At 34.5% G+C, this 27856-nt stretch overlaps 1 protein-coding gene across 6 annotated transcripts in view; it reads right to left on the bottom strand.

Moving 5' to 3' along the window:
* Positions 1 to 27856, bottom strand: part of CCDC178 (coiled-coil domain containing 178) — a 436131-nt gene that overhangs the window by 282850 nt on the left and 125425 nt on the right. For all 6 annotated transcript variants that reach the window (XM_045457578.1, XM_045457575.1, XM_045457577.1 and 3 more), the window contains 3 exons: positions 24836 to 24931; positions 24547 to 24683; positions 4507 to 4690 (listed from right to left, as the gene is read on the bottom strand). In XM_045457578.1, the coding sequence (XP_045313534.1) occupies positions 4507 to 4690; positions 24547 to 24683; positions 24836 to 24931 (417 nt within the window). The remainder of the gene's footprint in view (positions 1 to 4506; positions 4691 to 24546; positions 24684 to 24835; positions 24932 to 27856) is intronic.

Genomic DNA, 27856 nt, shown 5'->3' on the forward strand with positions numbered 1-27856 from the left:
AGACATAGGGTAGCAGAATGGATAAGAAAACAAGATCCATCTATATGCTGTGTACAAAAACCCACTTTAGACCTAAAGACACCTTCAGATTGAAAATAAGGGGATGGAGAACCATCTATCATATGGTCAACAAAAGAAAGCCGGAGTAGCCATACTCATATCAGACAATGTAGGCTTTACAATAAAGACTGTATCAAGAGATGCAGAAGGGCATTATATCATAATGAAGGGGTCTATCCACCAAGAAGACCTAATTGTAAACATTTATGTGCCAAAGGTGGGAGCACCCAAATATATCAATCAATTAATCACAAACATAAAGAAACTCATCGATAGTAACACCATAATAGTAGGAGACTTCAACACCACACTCACAGCACTGGACAGATCATCTAATCAAAAAATCAACAAGGAAACAATGGCTTTGAATGACACACTGGACCAGATGGACTTAACACATATATTCAGAACATTTCATCCTAAAGCAGCAGAATATACATTCTTCCCCAGTGCACATAGAATATTCTCCAGAATAGACCATATACTGGGACACAAATCAGCCCTAAGTAAGTACAAAAAGACTGAGATCAAACCGTGCATATTTTCAGACCACAAAGCTATAAAACTCAAAATCAACCACAAGAAAAATTTTGGAAAGGTAACAAATACTTGCAGACTAAAAACATCCTACTAAAGAATTACTGGGCTAATCAAGAAGTTAAAGAGGAAATTAAAAAGTTAATGGAAGTCAATGAGAATGATAGCACCACAACCGAAAACCTCTGGGACACAGCAAAGGCAGTCATAAGAGGAATGTATTTAGCAATCCAGGCCTTCCTAAAGAAGGAAGAAAGATCTCAGATACACAACCTAAACTTACACCTTAAAGACCTGGAAAAAGAACAGCAAATAAAACCCAAAACTAGCAAGGGTGCCTGGGTGGCTCAGTCGGTTAAGCAGCCGACTTCGGCTCAGGTCAAGATCTCACAGTCCGTGAGTTCGAGCCCCGCGTCGGGCTCTGTGCTGACAACTCAGAGTCTGGAGCCTGTTTCAGATTCTGTGTCTCCCTGTCTCTGACCCTCCCCTGTTCATTCTCTGTCTCTCCCTGTCTCAAAAATAAATAAAAACATTTTAAAAATTAAAAAAAAAACCCAAAACTAGCAAAAGACAGGAAATAATGAAGATTAGAGCAGAAATTAGTGCTATTGAAACCAAAAAAACAGTATATCAGTGAAACCAGAAGCTGGTTCTTTGAAAGAATTACAAAATTGATAAGCCACTGGCCACTTTGATCAAAAAGAAAAAGGAGGGGCGCCTGGGTGGCGCAGTCGGTTAAGCGTCCGACTTCAGCCAGGTCACGATCTCGCAGTCCGTGAGTTCGAGCCCCGCGTCAGGCACTGGGCTGAGCCTGTTTCCGATTCTGTGCTCCCTCTCTCTCTGCCCCTCCCCCGTTCATGCTCTGTCTCTCTCTGTCCCAAAATAAATAAACGTTGAAAAAAAAAAAAAGAAAGAAAAAGGAAGGGACCCAAATAAATAAAATCAAGAAGGAGAGAGGAGAGATCACCACCAACACAGCAGAGATAAAAACAATAATAAGAGAATACTATGAGAAATTATACGCCAATGAAATGGGCAATCTGGAAGAAATGGACAAATTCCTAGAAACAAATACACTAACCAAAACTGAAACAGGAAGAAATAGGAAATTTGAAGAGACCCATGACCAGTAAAGAAACCGAAATTGTAATAAAAAAATCTGCCAAAAAACAAGAGTCCATGGCCAGATGGCTTTCCAGGGAAATTCTACCGAACGTTTAAGGAAGAGTTAACACCTATTCTCTTGAAGCTCTTCCAAAAGATAGAAATCGAAGGAAAACTTCCAAACTCTTTCTGTGAAGCCAGCATTACCTTGATTCCAAAACCAGAGACCCCGCTGAAAATGAGAACTATAGACCAATTTCCCTGATGACTGTGGATGCAAAAATCCTCAACAAGATATTAGCCAACTGGATCCCACAATACATTAAAAAAATTATTCACCACGACCAAGTGGGACTTATACCTGGGATGCAGGGCTGGTTCAATATCTGCAAAACAATCAATGTGATTCATCACATCAGTAAAAGAAAGGACAAGAACCATAAGATCCTCTCAATAGATGCAGAGAAAGCATTTGACAAAATACAGCATCCTTTCTTGATAAAAACCCTCAAGAAAGCTGGGATAGAAGGATCATACCTGGAGATCATAAAAGCCATATATCAAAGATCCCATGCTGATATCATCCTCAATGGGGCAAAACTGAGAGTTTTCCCCCTGAGGTCTGGAACAAGACAGGGTTGTTCACTCTCGCCACTTTTATTCAACATAGTATTGGAAGTCTTAGCCTCAGCCATCAGACAACACAAAGAAATAAAAGGCAACCGATGGAATGGGAGAAGATACTTACAAATGACATATCAGATAAAGGGTTAGTATCCCAAGTCTATAAAGAACTTATCAAACTCAACACCCTAAAAACAAATAATCCAGTGAAGAAACGGGCAAAAGACATGAATAGACACTTCTCCAAAGAAGACATCCAGATGACCAACCAACACATGAAAAATGCTCAACAGCACTCATCATCAGGGAAATACAAATCAAAACCACAATGAGATACCACCTTGCACCTGTCAGAATGGCTAACATTAACAACTCAGGGAACAACAGATGTTGGCGAGGATGTAGAGAACAAGGATCTCTTTTGCACTGTTGGTGGGAATGCAAGCTGGTGCAGCTACTCTGGAAAACAGTATGGAGGTTCCTCAAAAAACTAAAAACAGAACTACCCTGTGACCCAGCAATTGCACTACTAGGCATTTATCCAAGGGATACAGGTGTGCTGTTTCGAAGGGACACTTGCACCCCCATGTTTATGGCAGCACTATCAACAATAGCCAAAGTATGGAAAGAGCCCAAATGCCCATCGATGGATGAATGGATAAAGAAGATGTGATATATATATATAATGGAGTATTACTGGGCAATCAAAAAGAATGAAATCTTGCCATTTGCAACTACATGGATGGAACTGGAGGGTATTACGCTAAGTGAAATTAGTCAGTCAGAGAAAGACAAAAATCATATACCTCACTCATATGAGGACTTTAAGAGACAAAACAGGTGAACACAAGGGAAGGGAAGCAAAAATAATATAAAAACAGGGAGGGGGACAAAACAGAAGAGACTCATAAATATGGAGAACAAACTGAGAGTTACGGGAGGGGTTGTAGGAGGGGGATGGACTAAACGGGTAAGTGGCACTAAGTATCTACCCCTGAAATCATTGTTGCTGTATATGCTAATTTGGATGTAAATTTTAAAAATAAAAAATAAAACAAGTTAATAAAAATAAACAAACAAACAAACATATTTCACTTAGCATAATACCCTCCAGTTCCATCCATGTTGCTGCAAGTGGCAGGATTTCTTTTTTTTTTTAATTTTCTTTTAATGTTTTTATTTATTTTTGAGACAGAGAGAGACAGAGCGTGAGTGGGGGAGGGGCAGAGAGAGAGGGAGACACAGAATCCAAAGCAGGCTCCAGGCTCCGAGCTGTCAGCACAGAGCTCAACACGGGGCTCAAACCCACAAACTGTGAGATCATGACCTGAGCTGAAGTCGGACGCTCAACTGACTGAGCCACCCAGGCACCCCCATAAGAGACTCTTAAATAAAGAGACCAAACTGAGGGTTGATGGTGGGGGGCAGAGAGGGGAAAATTGGTGAAGGGCACTTGGTGGGATGAGCGCTAGGTTTTGTATGTAAGCTATGAATCACGGGAATCTAGCCCCCAAACCAAGAGCACAGGGTATACACTGTATGTTAGCCAGCTGGATAACAAATTAAATTAAAAATAAATAAATAAATAAGTAAACAAACAAACATAAAGTGGCCCCTTACATGTGGCAAAATGGAGTAGCCTTTGCCAGTGTCTATGCCAAATGGCATGGAGTGGCTATTTATCATATTTCTCACTTAGGAATAGGTTTGAGGCCTATGAGCAGTTATTTCCACAGCACTGTGGTCTACTAATTATGTGGTACTCAGGAATTCAGTAACTTGCAGGCCTCCCTTTTCTTATATTACGCAGGGTGCAAGGGCACTTCCCAGCATCCCTTCTTCCAACCATAGGCAAGAACTCTTATACAGTATATATACAGGATGAGTTTAAACTAAGCACCACTATTCTGGTGACCAAGGTAGTTTAAAGTCAGTAAGAGCAAAAAGCAGATGTAAGTGTTGGTTAGCTACACTGAGCCTCATTCCTCTTCTATTTATTCTGGGCCTCTGAAGACAAATGATTTTATTCAGATTTACCAGAATGAGGAATTTGTTTTAAAAGACTAGTATAGTTTAAATTAAAATCAAATTATCATCAATAAATCAATAAAATTCAGGTTAATCACCCCCCTCTTTTTTTTTTTTTTTTTTTACAACTTAGAAGAACACAAAGATACAAACCTTGAATTTTCTTCTCACTTCTGCTATTTTGTCCTCTAATTCCTCTGTTTTAAATTTGGTTAGGTGGAAAATAGCACCAAGGTGATAAGCTTGCCTGTAGAGTTGCTTAATAAATTCATCATTTTTTCCCCTTAGTTTCATCAAAGATTGGATTTCAGACTCAAACTCTGATTTTTTTCTTATACTATAAAAAACAAAGCAAAAGGATTGACAAGATTATTCCAAGAAAGTATATATTGAGGCAAATATATTTAATAGTAGTAAAAAAGGAACAAAGTCATATTTTATGTCGCCTAAAATATAAAATAACCAGATACTTAACTAAATCTTGAATATAAAAAATATGACCCAAAATTCCATTTATTTTCCTGCTTTTCCTGTTGGCTGCTCTTAATTGTCAGGCTGTGCTCAATCTCAGAATGATAAGTGTATCAATAAGAAAGGCACGTACCTCAAATGCTCAGTTTTCAGAACATTCATCCCTTCCTTCTAAAACAATCCATTCTTTCTAATCTTATATAAATTATTATTAATAATAATCAAGTATGAGAAAAATCCAGTCCATGAAAAAGAGAAACAAAAGAAAACCAAAAACTAAAAGCATTCAAAAAGAAAACCCCCAGCTAAGGAAAAGAGTCAATAGAAGAAAAGAGTGAAGACATTAATATCATTTTAAGATTGGATACCAACTTTCTCAGATACACACACTGAGACATACAATGTAAAAAGCATACATACACAAATGAGGTAACCAAGAAACTAGCCAAAGGTATTCCACCAGATGTGCTACCTGGGCAAGGTCCACTGCATCACAGCAGGGGTTTTTGAATTGTGCTTGTTTGTGAAAGCACCAACTTACCATTGAAGTCTATAGGTTTATAGAAAGGTACAAACTATGATTGGGAAGAAAAGACAAGAGGCTGAGAACTCAACCAGTAGGAAAAGAAGAATTTTTTTTTTTTTTTTAATGAAATAAATGAAAATAGAAACACAACATACAAAAAGCAGTTCTAAAAGGGAAGTTGATAATAACAAATGCCTCCATTAAGAAAAAGGAAAGATTTCAAACCACATAACTTTACATCTCAAAGACCTAGAAAAATAAGAACAAACTAAACCCAAAGTTAGGAGAAGAGAAGCAATAACAACAATCAGAACTGAAACAATTGCATTAAACCAAAAACTGTAGAAGAGATCAACAACAAAAAAGCATGGTTTTTAAAACATATGTAAACAAAGCTGACAAAACTTTACACGAAAAAAAGAAAGAGAAAACTCACATAAATAAAATCAGAAATAAAAAGGGCCACATTTCAACTGACAACTTAGAAATACAAACTACTAGGAATAATTATATGCCAACAAATTGGATACCCTAGAAGAAATACATTCCTAGAAACACACAATCTACCAAGACTGAATCATGAAAAATTAGACAATTTGAACAGGCCAATAATGAATAGGAAAACCGAACCAGTAATCAAAAACTCCTAATTAAAAAAACACTCAACCTGATAGCTTTATTGATGAATTCTACCAAACATTTAAAGAATAATTAATACCAATTGTTCTCAAACTCTTCTAAAAAACTGAAGAGGATGGAAAGCTTCCAAACTCAATTTAAGAGGCCAGTATTACCTTGATACCAAAGCCAGATGAAGACATTACAAGAAAAGAAAACTATAGACCAATATCCCTGATCAATATAGATGCAACAAAATATAGATCTTCAACAAAATCCTACCAATCTGAATTCAACAACAAATTAGGTTCAAATACATAAATCAATAAATGTGATAGACCACTTTAGTAGAATCAAGGATAAAAATGCGATAATCTCATATGCAGAAAAAGTATTTGACAAAATTCAACATCAATTCATGATAAAAACTCTCAAAAATTGTATATAGAGGGAGTGTACTTTAACATAATAAAGGCCATGTACGAATAACAAGTCCACAGTTAACATCATACTCTATAAAAAGCTGAAGATTTTTCTTCTAACATGAGGAAAAAGCCAAAGGTGCCCACTCTTAACCATATCTATTCAATATAGTACTAGAAGTCTCAGAGTATTTAGGCAAGAAAAAGAAGTAAAAGGTATCCAAATCAGAGAGGAATAGGTAAAATTTTCTGATTGCAGATGACATGATCTTATATTGAAAGAACCTTAGGGGCGCCCGGGTGGCTCAGTTGGTTGAGCGGCCGGCTTCGGCTCAGGTCATGATCTCGCGGTCCGTGAGTTCAAGCTCCGCATCGGGCTCTGTGCTGACAGCTCAGAGCCTGGAGCCTGTTTCAGATTCTGTGTCTCCCTCTCTCTGCCCCTCCCCGATTCATGCTCTGTCTCTCTCTGTCTCAAAAATAAATAAACGTTAAAATAAAAAAAAAAAAAAAGAAAGAACCTTAAAACCTCCATCAAAAAAAAAAAAAAAAAAAACAGAACTAATACATAAATTCAGTAAAGCTGCAGAAAACAAAATCAATATACAAAAATCTGCTGCCTTTCTATATACTAACAATGAACTATATGAAAAAATTAAAACAATCTCATTTACAATAGCATCAAAAATAATAAAATATGTAGGAATAAATTTAATCAAGGATGTGAAAGATCTATACACTGACACTAAACATAAAACATTGATGAAAGAGATTCAGGAAGACAAAGCTATGGAAGGATATCCTGTGTTCATGGATTGGTATAATTAATAATGTTAAAATGTCTATGCTGCCCAAAGCAATCTAGAGATTCAATGCAATCTCTATGAAAATTCCAGAGGCATTTTTCACAGAGACAGAAAAAAAAATCCTAATATTTGTATAGAGCCACAAAATACCCCAAAAATCCAAAGCAATCTTGAGAAAAGAACAAAGCTGGAGGTATCACCCTTCCTTATTTCAAATAGTATTACAAACTATAGTAATCAAAGCAGTATGGTACTGGCATGACAAACAGACACACAAACCAGTAGAACACAATGAAGAACCCAGGAAAAAAAAAAAAAACAAAACTTTGACAAGGATGCCAACAACACACAATGGAGAAAGAATCATCTCTTCAGTAAATGGTGTTGGGAAAACTGGATAGCTACATGCAAAAGAATGAAACTGGACCCTTATCTTACACCGCTGACAAAAATTAAATTGAAAAGGATTAAGGAATTAAACACAAAAGCTAAAACTATAAAACTCCCAGAAGAAACACAGCGAAAAGTCTCCTTGACATTTGTCTTGGCAATTATTTTTTGCCTTTGACACCAAAAGCACAGGAAACAAAGTAAAAAATCAACAAGTGGGATAACATCGAATTAAAAACCTACTGCACAGAAAAAAAAATCAACAAATTGAAAAGGCAACCTACTTAATGAAAGAAAATATATTTCAAACCATATGTGGTAAGACATTAATATCCCAAATATATAAGGAAATTATATATCTCAGTAGGTAAAATCTAAAATACTCAACTAAAGAACGGGCAAAGGACCTGAATAGACATTTTTCCCAAAGACATAAAAATGGCAACTACGTGAAAAAGATGCTCAACATCACTATCTCCAAGGAAATGCAATTCAAAAACGTAATGAGATACCACCTCCCATCAGTTAGGATGGCTTTTATCAAAAAGACAGAAAATGCTCCAAGGATGTAGAGAAAGGGAACTCTTGTATACTGTTGGTGGGAATGTAAAATGGTATACCCATTATGGGTCACAGTCTAGGGGTTCTTCAAAAAATTGAAAACAAAACTGCCATATGATCCAACATTCACTTCTACATATATAGCTGAAGAAACAAAATCACAAAACCAATTTCTTGAAGAGATATCTAAACTCCTATGTTCATTGCAGCATGATTCATAATAGCCAGGATATGGAAACAAACTATCAATGGATAAATAAAGAAAATTCCACATATATACGGGATACTATTCAGTTACAAGGAACAATGAATGAATCCCATCATTTGCAACAAGATGGATGGACTTACAGGACAGTTATGTCCAGTGATATAAGCCAGAGGAAGATAAATGCTATGTAATCTCACTTACATGTGGAATCTGAAATAATTAGCAACAAAAATGAATTCATAAAAACAGTGGAATGATGTTTAACAAGGGCTGAGTGGTGATGGAAATGGGAAGGACAGTGGTCAAGGTGTAAGCCTTCAGTTGTAAGATAAATAATCTCTGAGGACCTACTGTATAATATGGCAACTACAGTTAATAATATTGTGTTGCTTACTTGAAATGTGCTAAGTGTATAGACCTTAATCATATTCACCACAAGAGAATGACACAGTAATGACAGAAAATGATTGATGGGTGGTAATTATATCACAAAGTACATGTGTATCAAATCATCACATTTTACACCTCAAATATATAGAATTATGTCAAACATGTTTCAATAAAGCTGAAAAAATTTTTTTTTAAATAGAGAGGAAGGGGAGCCTGGGTGGCTGGGTCAGTTGAGTATCTGACTTCAGCTTGGGTCATGATCCCACAGTTTGTGAGTTTGAGCCCCGCATCAGGCTCTCTGCTGTCAGTGCAGAGCCCACTTCAAATCCTCTGTCCCTCTCTCTCTCTCTTCCTCTACCCTATTCATGCACGCCTCTCAAAAATAAACAAACAAAAAAATAGAAAGGAAGTATATATAACAAAATTATATCTGAAAAATTTCCAGTACTAAAAGCCAACATGGGTCACTAAAATAAAAAGTCTTACATAATGTTAAACTAGATATATTAAACGCAGAGAAGTACACACACCCCCAGACATGGAATTGTAAAGTTTCAGTACTCTGAAATGGGAAGAGAAAATTCATAAGTTTTCCAAGAGAAAAAACAGATTACCTACATGAAATGATACCCAAATGCCATCAGATATTATTATCAAGCAAAACTCAATAAATGGTTGATAAATTTAGAGATCTAATGTATGAGATGATGACTACGTAAATTATGGTATTAAACACTTGGGAGTTTGATAAAAGAGACTTCAGGTGCTCTCATTACACACACACACACACACACAAAAACACGTTAACTATGTGAGAAGATGGTATGCTAATTAGCTTGACTCTAGTAATCATTTTACTATGTATATCAAATCATCATGAGGTAAACTTTAAGTACATGTAATTTTTAAAAAACTAAATAAAACATGAAAGTACCTTTAAATTAACTTTAAAATATGACTTTAGATCTAGAATAGGGTACTTTGAGAAATTTCTTATTTGAATGGATTGAATAGAAAACAGAATGTGAGTTTATGGGAACAGGAATGTTCACTTTAATTAAGATTTGCTATAAAGAACAGAAGGGTAGAGCTGGGATTTAGAGCTCTATTTTATCTTGAGTTTGCTTCTTTCCTAAGATGAGCAATATTATGTAATGTTCGTATGCTATTAGAGAGAAGTAATAATAGTTCACAGGAAAGAGGAAATAACTGTAGCTACAAAGCCCGAGTGTGTAAAAGCAAATGGCATCCGCCTGGAAAGTGTGTGGGTGATGGGAACCCCACTCTAAGAGCTGCTTCCATTATTAGATTTAATACAGGAGAATATAGAGTATGTAAAGACAGATGCAAATAGGCTGGCAAGAAAAAGAGGTTAATTCTCATTTGACTGCATCTGTATTCTCTATTAAGTTTTGAAAAGATTATTAGTGTTAAAATGAGAATAAGGAGGGCACTGCTGATAAACTCTGGGTGTTGTAGTTAGTGATGAATCATTAGATTCTACTCCTGAAACCAATATTACACTGTATGTTAACTAACTAGAATTTAAATAAAAACTTGAAAGAATGAATGAATAAATAAACAAATAAATAAATAAAATGAGGGTGATGTGGGTATTAGGAGTGAAGAGCATGAGAAGATGTGAAATAGGGGTCAGGAAAGCTGGACACTAAAAATTTTTTGGTAGTGCTGAATGTCACTTGAGATTCATAGTCACATACTTTAAGTTCTACTCGGCAGCAAATTTATTGCAGTGCTAATGAAGCTTAAATATGAGGGCCTCTAACTGACCCCAACCCCTTGTGAAGTCCTTTGAGTGTGTAACGGCATTTCACATGGCTGTACATTTTTGAATAAAGTTTGTGAAAATAATATATTCTAACCAAAATTTATTATTTTCTTTTTCTAATATAATTTACCCTTTGTCAAGTGGCATTGAATTGGTTGTGGGAATTCTGTATTCATAAGCTTGTATTTTTTTTCATAAAGAGATCTCACATTCTATAACATTTAGGGCCCACCAAAACAGGATCCACCCATGGTGAGATTAATTAATCTCAGCTGTGTCTTACTGTAGCCACATGCAGCTGTTTGGATCCTGCTTCAGTTCAATGATAGGGCTTTTCAAGTCACAGAAATAAAACTTGAAGGTGATTCAAATGAAGGGTTATTTTTAGTCAGATATAACTAGGTTCTGTGAGAAGAGAAGGAAGGACAAGAAGGTAGGATATACACATCTAGCAGGGATAACACACTGATCATCTTAAAGTGTCAAATAATGGAGTGAGGGTACTCGTAGAGTGAGTAAGCTAGAAAGAGAGGTATCAGCTGTGAGAGAGTAGATTCTTAAAACTGAAACCAGGAGGTGACTCTGTTATTGGAAATGAGAAGATGTAGGGGTAAAATTGTAAGAGAAGGTGGTTGATATGATATGGAAGAAAAGACTGTTGGGAATACGGAGGTCTAAAAATTGAGAATCCAAGTTCTTACACATACTGAACACAGACAAATTCGGGTTTTGATTGCCTCTGGAGAGAGAGAGAGAGAGAGAGAGAGAGAGAGAGAGAGAGAGAGAGAGAGAGAGAGAGAACAGACATGGGAAGAGTAATTTATTTGTGAAATTTTAATTTCTTACAAATAGGTCTAAAGTAGGCTAAAATATTGGTAATTAATTTTGAATGGTGCATACAGCTTTTTGTCTTTCAAAAGCTGAAAAAGTAAAAGCAAAATAGTTTAAGAATATTCATTGGAAAGCATGCTGTTAAATGCTGAAAAAAATCATATTCTATACTCCTGCAAAGTAACTCAAATTAATAGGCTGGTAAGATATAGCTAAGCGAGTATGAAAGACACAGTACCCTGTGGATTCATTCTAAGTATTCCAGGCTATTTAACAACTTCAATAATATTCTAATTGCTATCTCCACAAATAAATCACTACCCTGTTAACTCTTGATAAACACATTCTATAAAATATACCAGTAAATCTTTATGGTGTTCAATAGCTTTTTTGCTCATTTCCCTCGATTATCAACCCCATCTTTGGATCAGTGCAGTTACAATGGCACTGTCTTGCTTGAGGAACAGTAGAGCATTAGGAGTAGATATTCTGAATATTTTACAGAGCTTGGATGTAAGAAAATAGCTATACAGAAATGCATACCACACAGTTAACTTCAAGCAAACTAAATACAAATTAATCAATTTCAAATCATCTTAAACAAGTTCATTTTCTTTGATTTACGTTGCCGAAGCCTGCCTATCACATGAATAAGTAATCAAGTGAAGTTGTTTGCTCAAGTCAAATGTCCCATATGTAAAAGTTTTTTTACATTTCTAAAGGATGCTGGCTCATCTGAAAGACAAAATTACTAATTACACACTGTACTACAAGGTAAACAATTATGCATCATTATCACCAAAAGCTCTTGCAAATATTTGTATGCACAGAGTCATGAACAAAGTCTGTTAACAAATATGGCATCTACCTTTCAGTGTTGCCATTTTTAAAATGAACCATATACGAGCAATAGATCATATATTGAATTAATTATGTAACTTATTCAAATAGTGTAACAGTTGGAAATGACATCAAATACTGAGATGGTATTCTAAAGGAATCTTAGAATATATGTATCAGTCTAAATTTGGAAATTTTTGATGACGATATTCAAAAGATGTATGAGTGTCAGTGATTTGCTTTAAAAGTTTTTATTATTATTTTTAGACTTAAGGAAAAAAGAAGCTGGGATTAAGGGAAAAGTGATTTGGGTAATGGAAGAATAAAAAAGAAAAAAATAAAAGACTAGAAACAGAGCTCTTTGGAGAAAGCAGTGGGTACACCCAAATACAGATGGAGAATTAAATAAAGTAATAAACTTTTGACATATTTTCTAAGTTGTAAATGTAATGTCCATAGTCTGCTGTAACATCCCAGATACAGGAATCAAGACTTACCAATGAAGGTAAAGAGGCAGTATTTCTGAGAAAGAACACAAATTTTGGATTCAGATGGACCTACATTCAAATCCTGATTGTCCTTAATGTAATTGGGGGGTGGTGCTTTCATACGCTATTTACTTATATGTAAAATTTGCTTAATAAAACCTACCATTAAGGTTGTTATCAAGATTAAGCTTAAATAAATTGAGAATAATATATATATTGTACTTATATATGTTGAGCAACATATACAAGTGATTTATTATTTTTTTGCTAATTAAAAAGTATGTAACAGCATGGATCTTCATTACAGTGACATCTGGTTTAATGAAATGGAAGACAATGAGAAAAAAAAGACAAAAAGGGTAAATAACCATTAATATTGCTTTGGAGCAAAATAAGATATCACAAATGACATTAGAATTAAACATATAGCCAGGAGATTAGGAGCACAGAGATACTGAAGCAAAGCAAGAAATAAGGATAACAAATTTTTATATTCAGCTTTCATTAGTTCATTATGTGATTTATTTAACACCTACTGAGAAAAACACAGACAAGTACACAGACACATACAAGCACAGACAATGCCTAAAGCCAGGAGCTTAGCTAAGAGGAAACACAAATAAACAAACCAACAGTAACTGTACATAGTGTGACAAGTCCTAGGAGAAAAGTGTATGCATTCAGAGAGGGTTAGTTAAATGAATACTTATGAGAACTGACTGCATACCAAGTGCTACCCTAGGTGACTGAGATATAAAGATGAATTAAAACTAAACTCACGATTTATATTCTCGTGAAGGAAAAAAGACACACACACACACACACACATCTCTGTGCGATCATAAGTACAATAATAAGCAGAAGTACTTAATACCACCATATTTTGGGGATAGGGGAAGTTACTAAGAGGGAAAGCATCTGGGAAGAGTTAACGTCTGAGCTATTGTATGAATGATCACTTCATCATATTTTTTTTTTAAAGCCAGAAAAAAGAGGAGGAGGAAGAGAAGGAAAAGGAAGAGAATTTCAATCAGAGGAATACCAGAGACAAAGATTAAAGTTTAAAATAATATGAGTTTGGATATATTAGTATTTTACTAAGCTATTTGACTAACAATGAGATCACAAAAAGGAGTGGTGCAAGATGAGTCTGAAGTTGTACAGGTAACAGATTAAAGTGTCTAATCCATCAGTCTGGGAGACAAGACTTTATCCTATAGTTGGTAGAGAGACTCAAACTTTTTTAAGATGCTGAAAGGAAATAACATTTCATCCTTTGTAGATAGTTTGCACCAGTAATGCTGTATATGATAGATCTGAGGGTGAGCCTTCAGAGTACCTTGGAGTAAGGTAGACTAATTGGAAGCCCATTTTAATATTCCAATTAAGGGACAATTAGCACATGATTTAGGTCATTGGTAATTAAAACAGACAGAAAGGAAAGATCATTTAAAAGACAGACTTGGGGCACCTGGGTGGCTCAGTCAGTCAAGGGTCCGACTTCGGCTCAGGTCATGATCTCGTGTTCATGGGTTCAAGCCCTGCATAGGGGTCTGTGCTGACAGCTCAGAGCCTGGAGCTTGCTTCCAATTCTGTGTCTCCCTCCCTCTCTGCCCTTCTCCTGCTCACACTGTGTGTGTGTCTCTCTCTCAAAAATAAATAAACATTAAAAAATAATTAAAAGAAAGACTTAAAGAAGTTGGTAGGATGCTGGCTATAAGCAGATAGAGAGGCATATAGGATGATGCCTGAAGTAAGTAACTTGGTGGATAACGGTGTCAAGATGTGATATTGCAGGAGAGAGTAGGTATCCAAAGCAATTCTATCGGGAGAAATAAAAGATGTGGATACAGATTAAGAAGTGAAGAAAAATATGACATATGTTAAAATAATGAGAGTAGATACAATTTCTGGAATTGAGAGCAGACCAAGGATGTACATAGGCTGCAGTTAGGACTCTGAGCTCATCTATGAGAGACAAGCAGAGATAAATGAGCTGCTGTCGAATTCCTAGAGAGAACAGCTTCATAGAGTTAAAGGCAGAACCAAGAGAGTGACATGCTGAATCTCAAAAAGAGATAGCATCAGAGAGGGCATTAGACACAAATGCTTGGTTCACATAGGGGGGAAAAAGATATTGCAATAACATGAAAAAAACACTCCGTGAATTTAGAAAGGGAGATGTTCATTGTTGTAGTTGTCTTTAAATTAAGTAAGAAAATTTTGGTAGCATTGGAGTTTCAAAAGCCAGACTGCTGTGGGTCAAAAAGTGATTAACAGTCAAGCAAATACTGTTAATAATCTAGCAAATATTGCTAACTATGTGAAAATTTTAATGAGAATGTAAGGGAACTACTGTGTGATTGCCAAAGATACAACTAGAATGAAGACAAGGCCTTCACTTTAGGCTGGAAGAGGGTTAATGGTGAATATAGCCTGAAGGAAGAAAGTAATGAACAAAGATGTCAGAAATAGAAGCTATAAGGATAAACTATGTCCTGTACAGGGCAAAAGGTATTAAGATCAAGAGCACCGATGGACGTGCTAGCCTTAAAGAGGAAGTACCATTTGCCACTTAAATTTAAGGAGGCAGGAGAGCTGTTTGCAGATACTAGAACTGTAGAATACATTTGACAAAATGCATCATATCTTCAACTGTTCCTTCCAATATGGGTAACCTATAGTATAAAGAAAATTAACGTTTTCTGAGTTTATCTTCTTGGGATTTATCATGATGCCTGAATCTAAGGATTCACGTTCAAAAGACTGTTATCTGCCATTGTCTTTTTGAATATTGCTTTCCCATTCTCTATTTCTCATTCTATTCTCCGTAATACTTAATATTTATTCCATATTTTTGTCTCTTTTGTTCTCTGTACTGCATTCCGGGTTCCTCTTCATGTTTCCAAGGGCACTGATTCTTTTTTTCCCCCAGCTGCATTTGATATTTAATTAATAAAATATTTCATCAAAATGAATCCAGTTTTAAGCTTTACAAGTTTTGGTGAATTCTTTTTCAAACCTCCCTGAACTGTTTTGATAATGTTCTATTAGTTTGTTTTGTTCCCTTTAATCATTTTAAACTTACTTAGGCAGATTTAATCTAATACTGTCATTTGAAATTATTGGGGGTGTAAATATACTGCTGATTATTTCTGCTCTCATTCATGTTCTACTTTCCCTTATTGTTTCATATTTTGTGAGATAATCTTCATTTAATGTTTATTTATTGAGAGAGAGAGAGAGAGAGAGAGAGAGAGAGAGAGAGAGAATGTGTGTGAGTGGGTGAGGGACAGAGTGAGAGAATCCCAAGCAGGCTCAATGCTGTCAGCGTGAAGCCAGAGGCAGGGATCAATCTCACAAACTCAAGGGATCATGACTTGAGCGGAAAACAAGAGTGGGATGTTTAACCGACTGACCACCCAGGCACCCCTGTGAGCTTTAAAAGCTTTATTTGAGAAAATCTTGTGTGGCCTCTGCCTGTTTATTTCTCTAGAGAATATTTATCAAGGTAAGATCACTTTTTAAAATGATAATTTCTTGGTTGGGGCCTTACAAGATCACCTAGATGGTATAAATGAAAACATCAAACACATGTCAAAAATAGCCACACCATTCTCTTGTTTCCTACCCAGGTTCCAGGCTTAGACAGACACACTTTCTTATCTCTGCCTTTGCTTGTGGGTGTATGTTTTCTGCTCTGCCCATTCAAATGCTCTTACTTTGCCCAGTTCCCTTACTTGCACAGATCCATGGCCCATGGCCTATTATTTGAAGACACTAAAATTTAATCACCCTGTTTGCCAAGATCAGCAAAGTCATTTTTCAATTCATATTTTTAGAGAAGCCAAATATCAACTAAAAATTTAACTTACAGGTTTTCCATTATTATTATTATTATTATTATTATTATTATTATTATTATTATTATTTTACATTGACCTCTGAGGATTTCCTTTACTTTTTCATCAGCACAATGTGGCATTTAAAGGATGTATATCCTATTTATGCTCCATTTATAAGTGTCTTACAGTCTCTATTATCAGTATTGCAAGAAAAGTAAACTCTGATTACTTTTTTATCTACATACCCTTTTTTAGACATAGTATCCTGTCCTTTTAACTTTATGACTCAAAATTTATGTCCTCCTCATTTCTGTGCTATAGATCTATCTAATTTTTACTTCTCATTTCTATTTGAAGAGCTGATAAGAATCTGAAATTTAATATGGCCTGAAGACACATAATTATATCTTCTCCAAAATCCCCCTCAGACTTTCCGCAAGCCCTTGTTACCACAGCAAGTAGCCTGACGATTTTCCCCCCTCACAGCTTATATTCCATCTGTCAAAAGATCCCATTGGTACTTCCTCTAAAATATATCTGAATTCAGCTATTACCATTTTTATTGAAAAAAAACCCTTGATCTATATCATCATTATAATTTTTCTGAGTGACCAAAAGAGCCGGCGTCCTTCTATATGCACCAAAGTTCGACCTGCAGTAAGCTGCCCACAGATCTTTCTAAAATAAGATGTAAGATGCTTTAAATGCATTAGATGTTTCACCCACATTCCTTTATCACAGCCCACTTACAGGGTTGCAGTATCTGGGCCCTGTCTGCCTTGGAACATTCGTCTCCTTGAATTACTCTGCCCACATACAATTTTCCAGAAACAGTGGCCTCCATTCTGTTTCCAGAACACACGAAATTTTTATCCATCATAGGACTTTTGTGTGTTCCATTACTTCTATTTGGCAACTTCTTTCCTGGAACAGCTCAAGGCTGGCAAAGCTTCTTCATTAAAGTCTCAATTCAAGAGACAGCAGTGTTCTTGGAGGGCATTGCTAAAGCAGAGGTCCCAATTCTTCACTGGCCCGGTCACTCTAGCACATTATCCATTTTTTTTCTTCCTCCCAAGAGTATCGGTGACTGAATTTTTGAAAATTTATCAAATATTTAGTATCTATGTAGCAGAATGTAAGTTTAAATGATATCCCCAGAACTTAAACAGTATTTCATATAAAGCAGGTGTTCAGGATTCAAACACACACACATATGGACAAACACATGCACACACTTGCAAACATACATTTGATTTTTAGGTCTACATTTTCTTTAAGTACAAATATTGATTATAAAGACAGTCATAAGCATATGGTTATATTGTTAGTCTACTAGACATAAACAAAAGACTATAAAATCACTGCGTAAAGTAAAAATAAAGATATACGATGCTATTTCTGTTAACCATTAAATAATAAAAACAATTGACCTTCGTATTATTGTCTGTATCTCCTATAATGTATAGTGTATAACCCACAGAAATGGAGCCAAATGATGCTTGACAAAGAAGCAAAGGCAATACAGTGGGGCAAAGATCATATTTTCAACAAATGGTGTTGGAACAACTGGACATCCACAGACAAAAAAAATAAAGCTAGACAGGGACCTTACCTCTTTCATAAAATTAACTCAAAATGGATCATAGACCTAAATGTAAAATGCAAACTATAAAATCCCTGAAGATAACATAGGATAAAACTTAGGTGAGCTTGGATATGGCAATAGTTTGTTAGACACAATACCAAAGCACAACCCATGGAAAAATTAATTGATAAGCTGGACTTTGTTAAAATTAAAACCTTTGGCTCTGTGAAAGCCAAACTCAAAAAATTGAGAAGCCACAAACTGGGAGAAACTATTTGTAAATGACACATCTAGTAAAGACCTGTTGTACAAAGCATATGAAATACTCTGAAAAGTCAACAGAAAGAAAAAAAAATCCAATTTAAAAATGGGTCAAAGACCTTAATGGACACCTCATCAAAGAAGATGAGTATATGAACAGTAGCAAATAAGTATATGAAAATATTCTTCAAATCATATGCCATTAAAGGAAATGCAAATCAAAACAACAAGAAGATATCACTACACACCTATTAGAATGGTCAAATGTAGAACACTGACAACACCAAATGCTGGTGAGGATGTGAATCAACAGGAACTCTCATTCATTGCTACTGGGACTGCAAAATAATACAGCCCCTATGGAAGGCAGTTTGGCAGTTTCCTACAAAACTAAACATATTCTTATATGATCCAGCAATTGTTTGTTGGTATTTACCCAAAGGAGTTGAAGATTTTTGCCCATGCAAAAACCTACATGCAAATATTTATAGTGGCTTTCTTTATAACTGCCAAAACTTGGAAGCAACCAAGATGCTCTTCAGTAGGTGAATGCTTAAACTGTGGTATACCCAGATACAGAATATTATTTGGTGCTATAAAAAATGAGCCATGAATGACATAAAGGAACTTTAAATGGATATTAGTTAGTGAAAGAATCCAATTGAAAAGGCTACATACTATATGATTACAACTATATGACATTCTGAAAAAAAGGCAAAACTATGAAGACAATAAAAAACTAGTGGCTGTCACAGTCTGGATGGGAGGAATGGAAGAATGAGTAGACAGAGCATAGAGGACCTCAGGACAATGAAAATACTCTGTATAATACCATTATTACTGCATTACTAGGGTATTACTGCATAATACCCTAGAATGTACAACACCAAGAGTTAACACTGATGTAAATTACGGACTTTGGGTAATATTTTCTGTCAGTGTAGGCTCATCAATTGTACTAAATGTACCACTGTGGTGAAGGATGTTGATCATGGGGGAGGCCGTGCATGTACAGGGACCAGGGGTATATGAGAAATATCTATATATTCTCCTCAATTTTCCTGTGACCCTATCTGCTCTTAAAAAAATAAAACCTTAATTAAAAATCTATCATTTTGCACAACTTAAATATATATACATTATATTTTTCAGTTATACTTCAATAAATCTGGAAAAGTTTTAAAAATAAGTAAGATAAATTTTAATAAATGTCAAACATATTTGGTGCTTTCTTCATTTTTGTTGAATTTAGATTTCATTTTCTAATTAATGGGAAAGCAGTTTTTGTTAGTGGATAAGAGTTTACAGAGGCCATTAATATTTCTTGATTCTGCCCTATCAGATACGGAGGAAACTCTACCTTATACTGATAGAAAACTTGGTGTTATAATTTATCCCACAAAATTTCTACCTCATAAAAATTCTAATTTTCAAGCAGTAAATGAAGGAGTAGACGTAGAAAAATTTGCTTGCCAATTTAAAGCACTTCTACATTTAACATGGAACTTCCATCTCCATGAACATCTTCCCTCAATTTCAGACCTATCCGTCAGAGTGATATCTAGACACGTACACTTGAATCATGACATACGCAATTCCAAACCAAACATATCAACATCTTCCCTCCAACCTTTCTGTTTTTCCTCCGTATATTTCCCAAGTTAGTGTCTGGTACCACCATCAAACCAGTTATTCAAAGCTTAACTCATTCAATTACCAGCAAAGTGATATCTTTAAAAGAGAATCTGACCATACAGCTTCTTTGGTGCATTTCCGTGGTCTTCAGCAGAGTCGCAACTTAGTTCCCTACCCTCAGTGTTTGTCCCTACTTGCCTGCCACATAAAAATGTGTGTTCATGTGCACACACACACACACACGCACACATGCACACAGAGACAGACACACAAGTCAGATCAAGCACTTGCTCTAAGCTCTAGCCACAAAGTCAAAGTGCAATTCAGCACAATCTTACCTGTACCCCGAGACAACTGCATTTTAATGTTAAGGCTGCTATTTGGGATTGTTATTACTGGAGTAATATGTCAAGCATATTTGAACATTTATTAAACATCAGTTAAATTGCAATCACATTAAATTTCAAAAAAAATAAGAGAAGGTAAAAAAATCCTGAATCTGAATACAGAAAATCAAGTTTCAAATGCCAGTGGTATTAAGCTGTGAGAACTTCAAAAAGGCACTTTGCCTTTCTGAATCCCAAGTTCTTTATGTCTTCCTTGGAAGCACACAAGAATTCTCTAGAAAAAGCAGAATTCAATAGAGGATATATAAATATTCCACCTCATTAGTGATCAAAGAAATGGGAGTTTGAAACAATATTGAGGATGTATTTTTTCACTTATCAAGTTGGAAAAAACACAGCGCTCAATGTTAGCACAAGTACATCACAGAACAAGCTTATGTACTGCTCAGCTTCAATAAATGAAATAGTCTTTCTGGAAAGTAGGTTTAGAAAGGTATTAGAAATTTATTTTTTTAAAGGTATTAGGAATTTAAAAGCATTATAGCCAATCTACTTCAAGAAATCTACTTGAAATTTTAAAAAGCTAAGATTTCTGAAACATAATTGCCACAATGTTTATGTAATGAAATAAAAACAACCTAAAAGTAAATATTAGAGTAATTATGAAAAAATCATGACACACCCATATAATAGAGTTTTTTACAGATATCCAAAGCTCCTTTTTACCAAAACTTCCAGTGCTTTCAAAATGAAAGAATCTTGTATGATCTTTTTGCACTCTTGTTATAATGTGTATTTTTTGTAGAAAAGAAAATACAAAAAAGTGCAAAAACAGATTGAAAACCTAAAATCATTTCAGTAAATAGAGAAAATAACTACTAATATATTACTGAGTTTTTTCATCCATAATGACACTAATTGTATGTCCTTTTATTCCCAACATAATATAATAGAATTCTTGTTACATTGTTATACAAACCTCAAATACATTATTTGAATATCTGTAAAAATTATTTGAATATCATGGTTTGGGAAATGAAAAAAGTCTTGGGCATATACAAGGGCAAAATTGAAAAAAAGAATCCCTCTCATAAATATAAGGTTGCAAATGGTTAACTCAATTTTATCTTAGGACTCAGAGATTTTCCACAAATAGTTTCCAGAAGAAAGTGGAAAACACACAATAAAAATAGCCAAGAGCACAAGGGAAAAAGATAGCAAAAGCATGAGTTAGGAGAATAAGATGCAAAAATAAATGACAAAGACTACAGATATTTAAATTATTAGATTTAGATAAAATAATAACTATTCACACTATGTTGAAAAAGCAAAAGATAAGCTGTAAATATCTATATCAAACAGGGAATTATAAAATTACTTAGAAGATTTGGAAGTAAAACAAACTGTGGGGAAACAGGTTCTACTTACATAAATGGGTTAGAAAGCTTAGGGCCGACAGCCGCCACCGGACAAAAGCGCCTGAGGTTAGGTAGCGAGATATTGTAATGGATCACGAATAACTTATTATATCACTTGTTATATCATGGAAATTACTTTCCATCTGATGCCAATATACTATTTTATTTGGATCTAAAACTCCACTTGTCCCCCCCAGACCCTTTGCTTCTTACACACACAAGTTAATGATTACTATCTGATTGTTTTCTTCACTTTTGCCAAGTGTGTAAGATCTTGTTTTCTTCACGTTCACCACGTGGGAAATACCTTGTGAGCTCAATAAAGTCAAGATGAAACCCCTGTTCAGGCCCTTGTCTCCTCCCATACATTAGCATCTCTCGTATTCAATTTTGTGTCCGCTCTCTTACTGGACAAGACAGAACTCCAGACTCATAGTTTGTGACAGCAAATAAAGTTTTGAAATGAATAATTATTTTTGCATCTATCTACCTACCTACCAATCTACCTTGCTAGCTACCTACCTACCTATCGACTATTAAGAGAGAGACTCACCAGTGAAACACGAATGTAAGAAATGTTTGCCATATATGAACTGATATTATCTCCTCAAATATTATCTCTGTCCTTTTTTTATCTTCTCGTCTTTTGGAACATCACTTAAACATGTGGTAGACCTGACTCGTACCTGTATATCTCTTAATTTCTTTGATTTCACTAATCTTTCACTAATTCTTTGCTGACTAATCTGCTGTTAAAATCATCATTTATTTTTTTAATTTCAAGTGAAAATCTGAAAGAAAAGTTAAGTAATTAAGTGATATCTAAAATATTAACTGGACAAGCACAATGTATACACTAGAAATCCTTTACAATAACCAAGGCTACATTTCCACTACATGTGATAGACTGTATCACTATTCTCAATTATGTACTGTCTCTCTTTTTAAGAGGATTAGACTTCCCACCCTGTTGACATCAGGCTTGGCCATATGACTTGCTTTGTTCAATGGAGTGTGAGCAAAAGAAACACTTATCATCTTCCTGTGGAAGCTGTAAGGGTCATCAAGTGATCTCACTAATGAATCTGTGCTTACCAGAGCAATGTGCCCTAGCAGGATCTGATTCTTCACCCTGAATCTAAGAAGTAGAAATAACATGAAACGCAGACACAGCTAAGTTGCAATGCAAGTGAGAAATAAACCTTTCTACTTGTATACCACTAAGATGAGATGGACGCTTGTTGGCAAGATAATCTCATAAATGCTAACTCTCACACTTCCTTTCTTTCAGAGGGGTCTTCTCATTAGCTTCAGAATTTTTATTTTTTCTCCTATGGCTCTCTTAATAAAATGTAGTAACATTAACAAGTACAATTTTAAGTTATCTTTTGGAAAACAATGTTCCTTTTTCTGTCTTTTAAAAATTCTTTTCAACACATAGATAAATCTTATAGTTTCATTCTAGCATTTCCAAAGATAAAACGATCACTAAGAAATTTTAACTTCCTATAGAATCATCAAATATCATCATTACCCCTTTCCCTTCTTTGTTCCTTCTTTCCCTTCAATAATTAACTTTGGATAGCACAGTATGTCATGTACCATGCTTGATGATGCAGATTCAGTGATGAAGAGAATACAGACATGGCCTATGTCTGCCCTCACAGATCATGTTTTTTGAGGGAGATGAACAAGAGTCAAATATGTGCACACAAAAATTGCAAATATGGCAAGAGATCTGAAGGAGAAAAGTATGTGTGCCATATATACACATAATATATGAATTGGATTTAACTTGGATTTCATTGATTTAACAATCAATGAAAAAGCTTCTCAGAACTCACTCCAAAACTGTCTTAAGGATAAAGAGTAATTTGCTGGGTAAAAGGAACAGGAAAAATACTATAGGAAAAGGAAACAGCACACAAATGCCATATGGGCTGGCAAACACGTGGCAAATAGGAGAAGATGAAGCAAGGCTATAGTATTTGAACCAAATGTGATATGAGACAACAGAGGCAGGTATGTCTGCCTATTCAGGGACCTTGTCAGAGATGTTAAGGAGGGGATTTTCCCTTCATTCCTGTTAAAATTAATGCAGGTGTGGAGAGGAACTGATCATACTTATGTCAAAAAACAAAAACAAAAAACCAAAAAACAGAAAAAAGAATGAACCCACCACAGTGTAGATGATGGATTAGAAAGGAAGCATAATGACTGCAGGTAAACTAGCTTTGGAAGTCACTATAAGCTCTTGCTAGACATGACGATAGCTTGTTCCAGGGTGCTGATCGAGCAGTGTAACAGATAAAAAGATATTTAGTGTGTGAAACATTTCTTCTTAATATGTTGAATATGAGGGTTGAAATAGAAACAGAAAGCAAGAAAACCTGTAGGTTTCTGAGCTAAGAAAACTAGTAGTTGCTGGGAAGAATTGAGGGTTGACTGAAGGATAGCAGGAGCTTGATTAAACATACTGTAAGTTTAAAGTGTCTTTGAGTGTAAGAGGACATGTCAAAAGGAGATGATATGAGTGAGCAAAAACTCCTCGTAAGATCATTTTTTCACTACTTGATATCTCTAAGGGGATTCAGAGTGCTTTAAAGAGCAACATTTAGAATAGAAATAAACAACATTTAAGCTGATGATAAACACAAACACCACCAAACCACTCCAGAGATGTATCCATGTAAAATGAGGAGATACATTATATTTAACATATTTAATATATTATATCAAAATAAAAATTATATTTGCAAAATTACCTGTCATTGATAAGACCTGCCATGGTTTCAATATCAATTCCAAGCTTTCTGTTTTCTTCTGCCGAATGAGTATATGCAACTGAAATATCTGAAAGGTCTTTTGCAACATTAGAAAGCTCAATATCCCATGTTTGTTTCTTTAAGATAAGAATAAGAGAATCATTTATACATGTTATGTATCTCAAAAAGGAAAAAAATGTGTAATAATGTCATTACTTTTAGTTGCAGGAGTTAATATTTAGGAACAGAGAACAGAGCTCTAGGGGGAAGTAGAAAAAGGTCAACTCACTGTTGCATAATAATTATTGAATGCTTCCAGATATTCCTTTTCATAACTTTTTCTCTTCCAGGCTAGTTGATCATAATTTTTTTTCAAATTGTCTAGCTAAGAAAAAATATACAGAAAAAAATGAATTATGAAGCTTCCTCCATTTTTTTGTAAATTAAGAAATATATTTCAAATTGTGTCGGTACCATAACTTAATAAATGTTGATTAAATAGTATAAAATAACACCATAAGTGGTTGCCATTTATAAAAATTGATACAGGATTCTGAATATAATGTAGCCAATCAATTTAACAGTGCTCAAATAATTAACCATGAAAAACAGATTATATTTTAGTTATAAGTTGATAAATATTAGAAAATTCAAATCATAACTCATCACATTAACAACTTAAAAGAAAAAAAAAACAACATAAATATGGTCAATACTCCAGACAATAGCCATGATAAATTCACTATCTAGTTTTGAAAAATTTTAAACTAGTACAAGGAAAAACTACACAAATATAAAGAACAACAATGCTTATTTAAGAGTTTCAATCAAGATCCACGTGAAAAGAAGCCATGCAAAGGTTTAATAGAATATATTATGAGTTATCTTAAAATTATAGTTGCATCAACTTGCCAATATACTAAAAATCACTGAATTATACAATTTTAGAAAACATATTTAAGAGGCAACAGATCTAAACACAATGACAAAGGAAATAATTCAACAGGACATTGTTTCCCAAACCATTTCAGAACACTTTTTTATTTTATTCATACTAAACACCATACTATTTGTACTAGTATGCATTTAATAATTTTCTTAAGGCAATTCACATGTTTATTTAAATAATTTTTTCAAAAAGAAAATTGTTATTATAAGTTACAAATCCAGTATTATATGCCATAAAGGAAAGCAACTTTGAAAACAAAAACAATTTAGGAAACAAACAATATAAAAATAAAAGTAGTATTAAATGTATTCAATTTACCAAAATAATACTAAATATATTTCTCTTAGAATTATGATCAGTAATTAAAGAAATATTTGGATTGATGTTATAACTTTAAGATGAGAATTTCAATGAATTATGATTTACCTGTATATTTAATAAATTTCCCAAGTAACTGGACAGTGTATTTCTAACCAGTACACTGATACTGTAGATAAATTTCCCAGTACACTGGACAGTGTATTTCTAACCCAAATAAAAATGTTTTTTTTTTTTTTTTAATAATTTCTAGTTTCAAGAATTCCTTTGAAATATCTTCCAGAATTGTTCTTCAGAAACTGTCCAATTACTAAGTGATGTACAAGCTTTCTTACTCACTCATTACTACCATGGTTTGGGAAGTAATTCTGAAGAAGACTATTAGTCAAGCTTTTTAGATAGTGCAATATATTTTGAATGTATTCCTCAGATAAAGTTGTAGCCAAATCACTCAATGAAACACATCCTCCTTGACATGATTAAAAGGTATACTCTGTGGCTTCAGTTTTGCTGGATTTATTTTTTCTTCAATGTGGAACACCTATTAGATTTGCATTTGAGGTTTTTGGCATTTTAGGTTTTTGAGTGAAATTAAAAATATCCTTTGTAAAATATCCTAATTTTTAATGGAGTTCTTTATCATAAAAGTCATCTAGAAGCCCAAGGTTTTTACTGAGGAACACCTGAACCTCTTTTTCTAAATAGGGAACGAGTTTTTTTTAAAAAGCACATATTAAATAATGGTTGATCATCCATTTACAAATCTGACAGCACATAGTATTTGGTGGTGAAGCACTTCTCTTAAAATGCCTACATCGTTTTGCAATGGCTTCCCTATGAATATAACAGTGGGTAGATTTGCCTGTCTTGGCAATTGTTTGAATATGTGTAATGAATTATTTTCTTTTATCTGGCTATGGCATTAGTATCAGATGTGCTTAATCAAAAGCATGGATTCCAGGACTCACTGCTGTTTCTCAAGAAGTGTCAATAAGCTTAAATTTTCTTTATTTGTACACATTAGCAAAGAATTCCCAGTGTAAATGAATTCATCGCTTTGCAGTGAATTATAACAACTTTTATACTAGATAATAATTACTTCTTTATATATTTGGTTATCTTCTCTAAGAGATGGACTGTTGTTTGACATGGGCATTTAATGAATCATTTTGTTAGCTATATCCCTGAATCTCCCTGTCACCATTTCTTTGCTAACAGGCTTGATAAATGTCTTGCTAACTGCTTCAGCAGATCTGGACTGTGAAGTTAATTGTAATGCTAAAAACATAATTGTAGAGTCTCAGCATTTCATTCTGTGTCAGTCTGCACACACATTGGAGTATCCTTCTATTTTAAAATTTTGATGGGCTTTATAAAATACTTTTTGCGCTTCAACATGACAACTGTGGATTGTTTAATAATTGTGCCCATTGTGACTAATCTTAGAACACATAATAAAGATTTGTTTTCTTCACTTGTTCATAAAATCCAGAATTCGAATAAAATTCAAGTTCATCCCACACTAATCTTTCTTTGCTGCTTGTACTTTTGCAACATTCGTAAGGGATTTTTAGGAAATACTTTTATTTGGTCTTCACATCTATCTAAAGACATGTAACTGTGTCTTCACTAGTGTTCTTCACTAGCGTCTTTATGTCTACACGTAAATATCTTTATTTGTAACCCTTTTTCTAGGACTGAATCTACATAAGTACAAAAATCATAAACAGACCCCAAACCAGTTTCTAATGTACTTTCCAGATCAGACATGGTAGCTCTGATACCTAAAATTATACATATTTCATATACCAAACAATTGTAAATCTTTAGAAATAGATTCTCCCACGTGTTTTCCAATAAAAAGAATAAAAAATAAACATGAGAATTCAGTGCCTTAATAATCTGTACTGCCATGTGACTGACAGGTGTTTGTTGGAAGGCTTAGGAAATGAAGTTATAAAACATTCATGAACACACCTTAAGTACTATACGTATAATGCTTAAAATCTGCAATGTTTAAGAAGTAGTATTACTTTAGCCCTG

This window comes from Leopardus geoffroyi, chromosome D3 (genome assembly GCF_018350155.1).
Source record: "Leopardus geoffroyi isolate Oge1 chromosome D3, O.geoffroyi_Oge1_pat1.0, whole genome shotgun sequence".
Classification (NCBI taxonomy): domain Eukaryota; kingdom Metazoa; phylum Chordata; class Mammalia; order Carnivora; family Felidae; genus Leopardus; species Leopardus geoffroyi.